Source organism: Dermacentor albipictus, chromosome 7, assembly GCF_038994185.2.
Source record: "Dermacentor albipictus isolate Rhodes 1998 colony chromosome 7, USDA_Dalb.pri_finalv2, whole genome shotgun sequence".
NCBI lineage: Eukaryota > Metazoa > Arthropoda > Arachnida > Ixodida > Ixodidae > Dermacentor > Dermacentor albipictus.
In genome coordinates, this window is record NC_091827.1 from 94,480,041 (window position 1) to 94,492,042 (window position 12,002).

The 12,002-nt window shown below is 49.0% G+C and overlaps 1 protein-coding gene across 2 annotated transcripts in view; it reads left to right on the plus strand.

Moving 5' to 3' along the window:
* LOC139047545 (uncharacterized) overlaps positions 1-12,002 on the plus strand; it is a 78,039-nt gene that overhangs the window by 43,039 nt on the left and 22,998 nt on the right. Inside the window, exons 4-5 of one of the 2 annotated variants that reach the window (XM_070521372.1) lie at positions 5,298-5,507; positions 11,755-11,846. In XM_070521372.1, coding sequence (XP_070377473.1) covers positions 5,298-5,507; positions 11,755-11,846 — 302 coding nt within the window. The remainder of the gene's footprint in view (positions 1-5,297; positions 5,508-11,754; positions 11,847-12,002) is intronic. The other variant, XM_070521373.1, reaches the window with a different exon arrangement.

Genomic DNA, 12,002 nt, shown 5'->3' on the forward strand with positions numbered 1-12,002 from the left:
TGAATCAGTCTTCGTTTTCTTGTTGTTCGTGATTTGGGGGAGGGAAAGTACGCTTAATTCTGCAGCCCACATGGGAGCACGGCGCACCGTATTGGGCATGGAAGTGGGGGATGAACGATGAGGGCATAGACGGGCAAAGGAAGAGTAGGTTTCAGGCAGCATGCGTCAGTATCATGCACGGGCGATGGCCGCCGCGAGAGGCAGAGGTCCATGGGAAGCCGAAGTCTAGTGGCGATCTAGGAGCCCGTTTGTGCATTCAAGCAGGCTTGCCAGTGCTGGAAGGTGGTTCTTTGTATGGCGTGCGCGAAGGAGAAAACAGAGCCGAGTGCCCCGTCTTCCGCCGCGCGAAAGGCCTGGGGGGGGGGGGGCGAAGGGAGATATGGAGGGGGGTGGCGTGGTGCTCCGGCCACTGCTGCCAGGTTTGGTTATATATAGCCAAATTGGGCTACAGAAATAAATGTTTGGCCTTCATTTGGGCGACTTGGCTACGTGGCTATATTTGGGCTACTGAAAATCTGTGCCTTGGCTTTGTTTGGGTTATAAATGGCGCCTTAATCCACTCTCCAAAGGTGACTCTCATTGAGTAGAAACGAATCTCGAAGGCTATGTTTTATCTCGCTGAGCCGGCAGCGTGGCTGTGCGTGTGTGCGTCTAATTACCATCTAATGGGCACTATCTCCGAAAAAATCAACTTTTTTTATCGAACAGGTATTCCCATACAAACATTTCACTGCAAGCACTACAACAGAGCGTGCCGGGCTGCGGTCGCGCATGGTACGGGATGTTTTGTATCGTCGTCGCTATCAGAGTCAAAGTCCGACGAATAGGCAGCACCCTGAGACTCGTTGCTGCTCGATCCATCGATAAATTCAGCCGCAGACCCAAAGAAATCGTGACATCTGCGATTAATCGACGCGCACGCACCGCTCCCGGAGGCGGCCATCTTTGCTTTCTACTTTGACGATCTCGGAACTTCGGAGCGCATTCAAAAATTACCGCCTGGCTTGAAAAAGCCTAACTGCTTAGAAAACAAAAATGTGATTCTCCTCGTTCGCGTCTCATGGTGCAGTATGTCCGTGAGCGGCGCGGAAGGTCCCGAAAGCGGTATTTCAAACTATGGTTAGCGGGATAACTATGTCCAATGTGCGCGATAGAGAAAGAGTTAAACAGTCAAAGCGAAACCAATCGGATTGAAACGAAACGACGATTTTATACGTGACATGCAGTTCAGTGTGTTGCCGTAGCCATGTGCATGTGTGTTCCGTTTTCGTCCACCATCGTTGTCGCGCCTTCACTTCAGATCATGGCGTAGCCATGCGTGCCCTTTCGATTTCCGAAGCATAGAATAAAGCGCAAGTGTCTAATATTACAGCAACTGAAATTTTAAGCAATAGTTAGGTTGTAATTAACAGCCGAATTACAGTAATCTCATAGACTACATCCAAAGTGCAAATATTTCATTGCCAGGCCTCGCCACTTACTGGCTTTTGAGATTTTCTTTGCCAATTTGAAATTATAATCCCTACTTCAATTCCGAACAGCATGCCTGGTTCTGTCGCTATAAATAATGACCATTTGATTTCCATCAACGGCATACAATACATTCTGGCCAGTTGTCAGTCCCTTTAAGCGTCCTACAAGTTTTCCTTCCTGCTTACATTCGATATTCATTTCCCCAGGTTCTCCCTCAGCAGCGATTCGTTGGAACTTGAGTTTCCGGGGCCATCAAAAAAGTGTTCTGTGTCCAAGCATGTTGTCGGTGCAGTAGATGCGAAGTGTCGATCATCACTGCGTCACCGACTTTTTCTTACAACGGGTTGTGCAAAAAGGGATTAGTGCAGTCGAATGTGAAAATGTAAAGGCAAATATAAAATGGCTATATTGGCTACAAATTTGTTTTCTCTTTTTTGTGCTTGGCTACATTTTGGCTACAGTTTGTCTAGGTTTGGGCTACGCCACCTTGTACGAGCTGGCAACTCTGGCTCCAGCAGCAACGGTGCATTTCGCGACCGTGCGCCAGGGGAACTGACGCTCGCTGCTCAATCTGGCGCGCCATGTAAGGAGGAACGCGGGGAGGCAGCGTGGGAGGGAAAGGGGTCGGCTTCGATTCCACCAGCAAGTGTGTACTTTGCAGAGGCGCGCGCGGTCGCGCGCCCCCTATCTTGAGAGGAATCTTGAACGGCTCACTTTTGTATCCTCGCCGCTCTAGCGCTGAAGCGATAGCCCACGCGAAGGCCACTTCGCTCGCTGCTGCTGCCGTGCTCGCTCACACCAGCGTCCATCGTCTTGCTGCGAGTATGCGCGCTCATCGAGTGTGGTTTGTTCATGTTTTTATGCGTGCGTTGATGTCATGCTTGTTAGTTCAGTTAGTAAGCAAGTGTTTTCAAGTTTATACGGCCCATAAACTACTATGCTTACTTCGTATAGGTGTGCACTAATTTGCTATAGCAGTCGATGCTTCGCCTTTCTGTTCGAGACTGCGTCTTTATGTAGGGTATCTTTTGAGCATTCATTTAAAGTAGTTTATAGCGAATTCGAATGGCAAATTCGGAGTGGCCGACGAACTGTCAGCCGGAGCACATCACTATGCTGGAGGGCCACAGAGTGAAATCTGCGATTGAAACCCCCGCACCCCCGCATAGCAATTGTCAGAGAGCGCTAGCGCATATCCGCTTCCGAAAGCACCTAGCATACCTTGCGTATTTTTGCGTTTTTTTGTCGTTTTTGGCTTGAGATTGCGCGCGCCTTGTGTTTAGAAGTTTAGTTTTGCTTTTTGGCCTCCCGCCCTGTAATAGAAGTCACAGGGTTTGTAAGCATGTTTCTCTCGTGCGCCGTGATTGTGTGTCGGAAACATCGGGGATGTAGTAAAGCCTGTGATCAGTTCTGTGGCAATATATTGCGACATTCTGAAGTGCCTTTGGAACCACATTTCGTCAACAAAAGTAAAGAATATTAAAATGTGAACTTCTGAAAAGCAGCCGTTGTCGCCTCTTCATCGGAATGTCAGCGAACGACGTCGTCGACGAAATGCGCAACTTTCAGTCTCTTCGCTGTCGGCCGAAACATGATGTCGAAAGCTTGCTTGAATACGCTAGCTTCCGAAGCTTATTCGTCGCTTGAGCCGCCGCTGCTCGATTCGGAACTTGATCCAGATGAATCATTTGCTCCCCGCAAGCAGAAACGCGCAAATTTACGATATGAAGCACCACTTATTTCATCCGAGAAACCGCGAGTTGCGCCCATGGGTGCACCCGCCGTAGCTGTATTTTGGCTGTGGGTGGGCTGACATCGAGCGACTTCCGGTCGACTGCGTCAATTTTCGCGATGTAGAGAGCGCTGCTCCGTGGAGTGGATCTAGAGCCGGAGCTGCCCCAATTCGCTAATCAAAGATACCGGAGGCAGTCTGTATCTCCCAAAGAAACAGACTTGTTCTGAAAGGTGGAGAAAACTACTACCGGAAGTCTTCTGAATCCTCCATTGGAATTCACCATTAGAGTCACGTTCGCAAGCTACCCATGTTATCGCGTCGTTTGAGATGCTTTAGTAAATGATAAGTTGGAGTCTGTGCCTCCCTAAACTGAAGAATGCAGTCATCACCTTTGACAACGGCCATTTGTTTGCGGAGTTCTAAACCAGTGTTCTGCTTATAATGGTATTCAAATAACTGAATGATCAAATTTGTTTGTTAAGACTATTTGGATAAAAATTTTCAATGACAAATAAACCTTACGAAAGTCGTCCGCAGGCGGCAACAAATATACATGCACTATTCATCAGTCTCATCTTGGATTAGGTGTCGAGATGGCGGTGGACGGACAGTGTAGCGCCTGATTTCCCGTATCAATTTTAATATGAACATGCAGATAGTTGTGCATATTGAAAATATACATTCGAATCATTGTCCTAGGTTTTACTTTTGTACTGTAAAAGTCATTACTGGATTTACGTGTTCACCGCTATGGAATATGGTTTACAGTTGTGGCATTCGTCATATAATGTTACCGTTCCTGATGCCGTCGATTAACCAGCTAATGTCATTCTACTTCGGCTAAGCCGCTGCAGTGCTTTACCATGGCATAGTCAAAAGTTTACTGCTCCAAATCCTGTCCGTCGCGTCAGTGTAGATATAAGCAGCAGAAAACTAACACTGGAGGTGCCTACTTAACGTTTGAGCGTGGAGTGAATCTTACTTGGCGTGCGCGAGTATGACACATGATCAGTAAGGGGTCTTCCTCGGTCCTCAAATCACAAATACAATGTCAGGCGCATGCCTTTAAAGGCACAAGCTCTACTGTTTGGCGTGCACAATTCCTCGATTTTTTCACAACTTCTTGCTCGCAATAAATTGGGAGATAATTTTCATCGGGATTATAGCATTCGTAATGTTAACAATGATCACCGCTAACCTCCGTATCAGCCATGGCCACTGCTTCATCAAAAAGAAAACCCTGTGTTCTCTTGCAACAAGCATGGAAGAGGGTGTCTGATTGGCGGAAGCATTGAAAATAGGTAAGTGGTATATTTGGCTATACGGTTGTAAGTGATAGGCTTCGTTTATTCCCTGTTCATTTGAAAATCCGGAAACATTGAGCCACTCGAGCTTTATAGAATAGCTGGGATCATCCGTGGATACTGCATAGTGTGTACATTATCGATATACGTGCGCAATACCGGACTTCGCCACTAGTGATGCCGTCCTGTGAAGCCGCGTTCAGCCAAAGTGAGCAGAACTCTGGTCTCGGCGAGTGACTGTGTTCTGTTTAATCGCTTCCGTAGACGTGTTAGGATATCTTATTGGCCGCAACATAACGTTTGTTTTCGAAACACCAAATTTTATGCTGAGCCTGAGAATAGCGTCATGAAACCTCTTCTTCCATGACCGCTACCTTTACTCTGAACTTCTGAGTTATGATGGTAACGTGAAAGGAATGACAAGTCTGTTAAATAAAACATCATTCCTCATCTGAAACCTTTCGGTATGTGCAAGCTAATCACGTGGATTTCAAGAAAGAATGTCTCGCAGTTTATAATCTTCAGTAATAGAGCCGACATTTAAGTCAATGCTTTAGGCAGAAGCAGACCATGAAGCATGAAAGACGCTAAACGAATATTAATGACAGTTTGCAGCACTGCAACTCGTCAATGTTGCAATGCTGGTTTGCGCAAAGCTGAAAGCATGTATTGTGAACTGCTTTCGCGAACGGGGGGGGGGGGGGGGGAGGGAGCGCGCCATCGTACCAATGGCACGATGAGAGGCATGCCACATGTGATCGAGTGATGGGGCGTCCTTGTGTCAGACACAGGCTGGCTTCGAAGTACGTCGCTGCTCATGCGCGATCCGCTCTCCCTCGAACTGAACCCTGTGGCCGACCGGGACCGCTTCCTGAACAAGATACAAGCACTGGTGTACGTGCGACGCGTTGGCGGCGACTACGACCCCAACTCGTCGGGACTCGGAGAGGTGCTGTACGGCCAGCTCACCTACGTCATTGACTCACCGCCTACCGGTAAGCTGGTGAGAAAGTCACTGGCGCTAATTTGTGAGCGCCGGTAAAAGGTGTAATGTGAAAGGACATTGGCACACGAGCACCATGAACGCCAATCTCCTCTAAACGAACCAGCGTCAGCTAAGCTTATGAACAATGAGCAGACGTTTCAAACTTGCAGCATAACTTAAATATTGGAAAGAAGCGTATGAAACATGCGCTATTTACCTTGCGAAATCACAGCAGAGGGAATATATAAGAGGAACGTCGCAAGTAACCGATTACACCTTAACAATGTCAGCATTGAAACCTTGGTGTTTTTTGTACGTGTGCTACCTTTAATGGAATTCTTATGAAAAAGACATGGCATTACCAATTATATATATATATATATATATATATATATATATATTGTAACGACGTGGGATCGACGAGTATGCGTTGCATTATCAGTCGTCCAAGGGAAAAACACCAACGTCTTCTTCGTTTTCCCCGCTTCACCTAAAAACCCGCGCTACTTCAGCGTCGTCCCCACTGGCGCATACCCGCTACATCATGGTTCTGCCAAATATAGCTGTGTCATTTGCTCCCCCTTTAGAAAAGATCATCATCCCGATGATGGAGGCTTGGAAAGCAGCGGTTACGAAGTGCGCAGTCTTGTCAGTCCTCATAGTACAGCTTCATACGAAGCACGTCAACGACCTCGGGTAAATGCCGTCGGCGCTTTGAACAGTGCGAGCTGTCTGGAACGACTTCGTAGTTGACGTCACTGATGCGTCGGAGAACTATGTAGGGCCCGAAGTATTTGCGTAAAAGCTTTTCAGAGAGCCCACGCTGTCGAATAGGTGTCCAGACCCACACTTTGTCGCCGATGTTGTATGTTACGGCTTTGTGCCGAAGACTGTAGCGTCTGGCGTCACAGTCCTATGGTTCGTGGATTCGCAGACGCGCAAGCTGTCTAGCTGCCTCTGCTCGGTGTGTTATCTCTTCAGCACCCGTCTCGTTTTCGTCAAATTCATGAGAGAGCATTGCGTCTAATGTTCTTGTAACCTCACGGCCGTATACGAGACTGAAGGGCGTCTTGCGAGTGGTCTCTTGACGAGCCGTATTGTAGGAGAAGGTGACATAAGGTAAAACCTCGTCCCAGTTCCTATGCTCTACATCTACGTACATGCTTATCATATCAGCCAATGTCCTATTGAGTCGTTCTGTCAGTCCGTTTGTTTGAGGGTGATGCGCTGTTGTCTTCCGGTGGGCGGTACCACTTATACATAAAACGATATCTAAAAACTGGGCCATGTTAGCAGTACCTCTGTCCGTGACAACTACTGCGGGAGCGCCATGCCTTAAAACGATGGATTCCAGAAAAAAATCGTGCCGCTTCCTCCGCTGTTGCCCGCTGCAGAGCACTCGTCTCGGCATATCTAGTGAGATAATCCGTGGCGACGATTATCCACCTATTACCAGTAGTAGACGTTGGGAAGGGGCCCAGAAAGTCCATGCCTACTTGTGCAAATGGTGTGGCTGGTACGTCAACAGGGTGCAGTAAGCCGGCTGGTTTGACGGATGGCGGTTTACGACGTTGGCAATCCAGACATGTCTGAACGTAACGTTTAACGACCGCAGTAAGTCTCGGCCAGTTGTAATTCTGCCAAATCCGTGCCAATGTGCGAGTGTAGCCCAAGTGCCCAGCAGTCGGCTCGTTGTGGCAGGCGTGTAAGATTTCACGTCGAAGCGGTGATGGAACAAGTAAGTAGTTGCTGCCGCTAGGCGAGAAGTTCTTCTTGTAGAGGACGTTGCGATGCAAGCAGTATGATGCCACCACTCTTGCAAAGAGCCTCGGCACGCTTTTGGTTCGTCCTTCGACGTAATCAATAAGCGGCAGCAATTCAATGTCATCCCGTTGCTGGCGTGAAAGATCTGCAGTATCCACGAGTCCCAGAAAAACCGTGTCGTCATCGTCTTGTGCTGCCGGCTCAACAGGAGACCGAGAAAGGCAGTCAGCGTCGGCGTGCCGTTTTCCCGACTTGTATGTAAGAACAAAGTCGAACTCTTGGAGTCGAAAACTCCAGCGTGCGAGCCGGCCGGAAGGATCTTTCAAATTAATGAGCCAGCATAGGGAATGGTGGTCACTAACGACGGTGAAAGACCGACCATACAAATACGGGCGAAATTTCAGAACTGCCCATACCATTGTGAGGCATTCTTTTTCAGCGGTGGAGTAGTTAGCTTCGGCTCGGTATAGTGTCCTACTGGCGTAAACAATCACTTTTTCGCTGTTGCTCTGCCATTGTACTAGCACCGCCCCTAGACCGACATTACTAGCGTCTGTATGCAATATCGTCGGGGCTTCCTCATCGAAGTGTGCTAATACGGGAGGCGATTGCATGCGTTGCCGGAGCTCGTGGAATGCCCGCTGCTGGTCTTCGCCCCAAGTAAAAGGCATATCTTCTCGGGTGAGCTGTGTCAACGGCCATGCGATACGCGAGAAATTCGAAATAAATCGCCGGTAATATGCACAGAGTCCCAGAAAACGTCGCACGGCTTTTTTGTCTGATGGAATCGGAAAATTAGCGACGGCGGCAATTTTATCCGGATCAGGTCGGACTCCTTGGCTACTGACGACGTGACCGAGGAACTGGAGCACATGAAAACCAAAATGGCACTTCTCAGGCTTCGAAGTGAGACCGGCAGAGCGTATAGCTTCAAAAACAGTTTTCAGCCTTCGTAAGTGTTCGTCGAACGTTGCGGAAAAGACAATCACGTCATCCAAGTACACCAGGCATGTTTGCCGTTTGAGTCCGGAGAGCACAGTGTCCATTAAACGCTGAAATGTTGCTGGCGCCGAACACAAACCGAAAGGAAGTACCTGAAATTCATAAAGTCCGTCAGGCGTCACAAAGGCTGTTTTCTCACGGTCTCTCTCATCCACTTCGATCTGCCAATAACCGCTTTTCAAGTCCATTGAGGAAAAGTAGCACGCGTTTCGAAACCTATCCAAGGAATCATCAATACGTGGCAGTGGATAAACGTCCTTCTTTGTGACCTGATTGAGCTTCCGATAGTCGACGCAGAAGCGCAGGCTGCCGTCCTTCTTCACTAAAGCTACAAGTGATGCCGAAGGACTATTAGATGGTCGAATAACGCCATCTTCCAGCATAGTCTTCACTTGTTTTTGTATTGCTTCGCGTTCCTTTGGGGCCACACGATAACGGTTTTGTCGGATGGGTCTGGCGTCGACATCAGTAATGATGCGGTGTTTGGTAAGTGGCGTTTGACCAACTCTTGACGCAGAGGAGAAACAGCCCTGAATGATGAGCTCAAGAAGACGGTTCCGCTCTATGGCCGTTGACGTCGGATTAACGTCTACAATAGGCGCCGCTGTGTGGATTGTAGAGGCCGACTCCTGCGGTAAGTGGCAGTCTTGTATTTCTGGCACTTCGTCGAAATAGGCAACAGCAGTGCCTCTAACGATGTGTCGGCGCTCCTTAGTAAAATTCGTCAGCAAGAGTTCGGCGCTTCCATCGATTACATTGATAAGTGCTCTGGCAATGGAGACACCGCAATTCAGTGCTAGCGCACTAATGTGTTCAGCTACTCCAGTCCCATTTTGCAGGCTGTCACAGCGCACCGGTACGAGAGAGCAACACCGCAGCAAAAGTATGGCGTCGTCCGCGGCAATACGTAAGCGAGGTTGTTGTGGCTTCTCATGGGTGACATTATCCGAACTCGTGGCAAATGTGACGCTTCTGTCACGGATGTTAATCACGGCGCCATACTCCCGTAGGAAATCCATGCCCAATATAAGTTCTTTACAACACTCAGTAAGGATGACGAGGGTGACGACGAAGGTTAAACCAGCGATTAAGAGTCGGGCCGTGCATTTCCCGACAGGTGTTATCAACTGACCTCCGGCGGTTCTTATGTTGGGCCCGTGCCATGGTGTCTTCAACCTCCTTAGTTTGTCAGCGACCTGTAAGCTTAGAATTGAAAAATGGGAGCCAGTATCAACCAGAGCGGCTATTTCGTGGCCATCAATGCATACGATGAGCTCGGCGCTGACGATGTCAGTTACGTCTTTCGTACTTCTCTCCGTTGTATTCGTCGTTGTGCTGGGCGTCTTTTGCGTCAATGTAGTCTTCACGTCGTCGTTCGTCGATAACGGGGGATGTGGAGCAATTCGAGTATTGGCAACCTCACCCCCGGAGGTCGCTGCGGCTAGTTTCCCCGTCGAGGGCTAGGCGATCTGCCCCTGGTGACGTCGGCCGAACTGCGACGAGTCGGCGTGGTCGGGGCATCGACGTATCTTGTGGCTGACTGTCCACAGGAGCATCGTTGTAAGCGTGTCGACCGCCGTACGGAGAATAACCATCAGAAGGGTTTGGGTGCGAGCTAGTTGTGCGAGCTAGCTAGTGTTTTTTGGCGCTGTTTTAAATATGGAGAATAAGCATAGTTGGCAGGAAAGCTTGGGTGTTGAGCGGCGCGACAGTTGTTCCATTTGTGGCAAACTCTATAGACGTGTCCAGCTTACCACAATGGTAGCACACTGGTCGACGGTCGACGGTGCGCCACAAATCGGTTTTCCGACACTGATAGTTCGGCGGTAACTCTCCATGGAGCCAAGGAGTGGCGTGCGCATGTCGAAAATATGGCGTTGTTTGTGCTGGCATGATCGGCGGGGTCGGTAGAGTGGACGAGGGTGACGATGTCGGCTCTGTTTGTGGCGTAGGTGGTGTTGTAGTTATGGGTGTCAACGGCGTTGAAGTTGCGTTGAGTGGACAGCGAACAGCCTCCGGATAAGTGAGGTGCCGCGGAACGTTCCCACAGTCTGGCGCTGAAAAAGCTTGCCGGACTTCCTCCCGGACTACATCAGCAACAAAAGATAACGCTGGCGTCGGTTCCGTAGGCGCAACCACAAAGCGGAGCTGCCGAAGCTCTTTTCGCACCACCTCTCGGACAACTTCACGCAGAGACATGTCGTTACTCGCAGCCAGTACGGAAGTGTTCGCCGTCGAGTTGCTCATGTCATGCTGGCGGTATCGTTGCTGCAGGGCCCGTTCAATGGCTGTAGCCTCTTTTGTTAACTGTGCCACTGTTGTCGGTGGATTTCTCACAAGGCCGGCAAACAGTTGCTCCTTCACTCCTCGCAAGAGATATCGCAGCTTTCTTTCCTCTGGCATGTCTGGGTCTGCCCTACGGAAAAGACGGGCCATGTCTTCCGAGAACATAGTAACACTCTCATTGGGTTTTTGAACGCGGATTTCAAGGAGACGCTGCGCGTTTTCCCTCCTGTCGATGCTTGAAAACGTATCCAGCAGCTGTGCGCGAAAGGCGTCCCACGTGGCAAAGCTCCTCTACCGGTTTACGTACCACGTACTGGCATTGTCCTTCAAATAGATATAGACACTCGAGAGTTTGTCCGCCGAGCTGGTCTTATGGTTATACTGGGCGACGAGCTCGACCTGGTCTAGCCAATGTTGGACATCTTCAAAGGTATCACCATGGAAGCTCTCCGGGACCATAGGATTCTGTAGTGTTACTTGCGATGGAGCTGCTGTGGCCATGTTATTTGTAGGAGGCAAACGATTTCTCGAAGTTTCTTGCAGGGGACTGGACTCGGGCGTTAAGCCTATCAGGCGACGACTGAACCGGTGGACCGGTGTTTCGATGCGCGATGGTGATTCCGGGCTCGATCGTCGGCTCTGCGAAGGGGTGCCAAGCATGAAGAATACCCCGCACCTCCACCAGTGTAACGACGTGGGATCGACGAGTATGCGTAGCAGCACCGCCAAGAAACGCCCATTATCAGTCGTCCAAGGGAAAAACAACGTCTGCTTCCTTTTTCCCGCTTCCCTAAAAACCCTCGCTACTTCAGCGTCGTCTCCACTGGCGCATAGCCGTTGCATTATGGTTCGGCCAAATATAGCTGTGTCAGTATATATATATATATATATTTATATATATATATATATATATATATATATATATATATATATATATATATATATATATATATATATATATATATATTACACTGGCGCTGGTGGACGACAAACGTAGTAGGGGTTCCACAGAATCAGATGCAGTTTGAATATTAAAATCTCCGTCTATGTAATCTAGGCGCAGGTGCGACAGAGGAGGCATTATTCTGGACACAGAATTTGTATATACTGGCTTGTGGGCGCTCTGTTCTTCCTGCAGTCTGCATAATCGCGCGACTGATGATGATGTGTCTTCGATGCCGTTTGTATGTTCTTTGGCCGCACAGTGGTATACCCAGTCGATGGATCCCAGGACGTGGTTCTTGCACTGGAGGATCACGTGATGCTCCCACCAGAAGGCGCCATGATCGAATGGAAGGTGCGCCGTACACTTTGACAGGGAACTACATAACAGTGTTTTATGGTCACAGAGAGTGAAAGGATCTATTATACAGCTTTAGTGTTAGGACTGTGTGCCCCATTTATTTTTAATCTCTGTTTTAGCTCAAAAGCGTGAATGGTTGGATGACGTTAC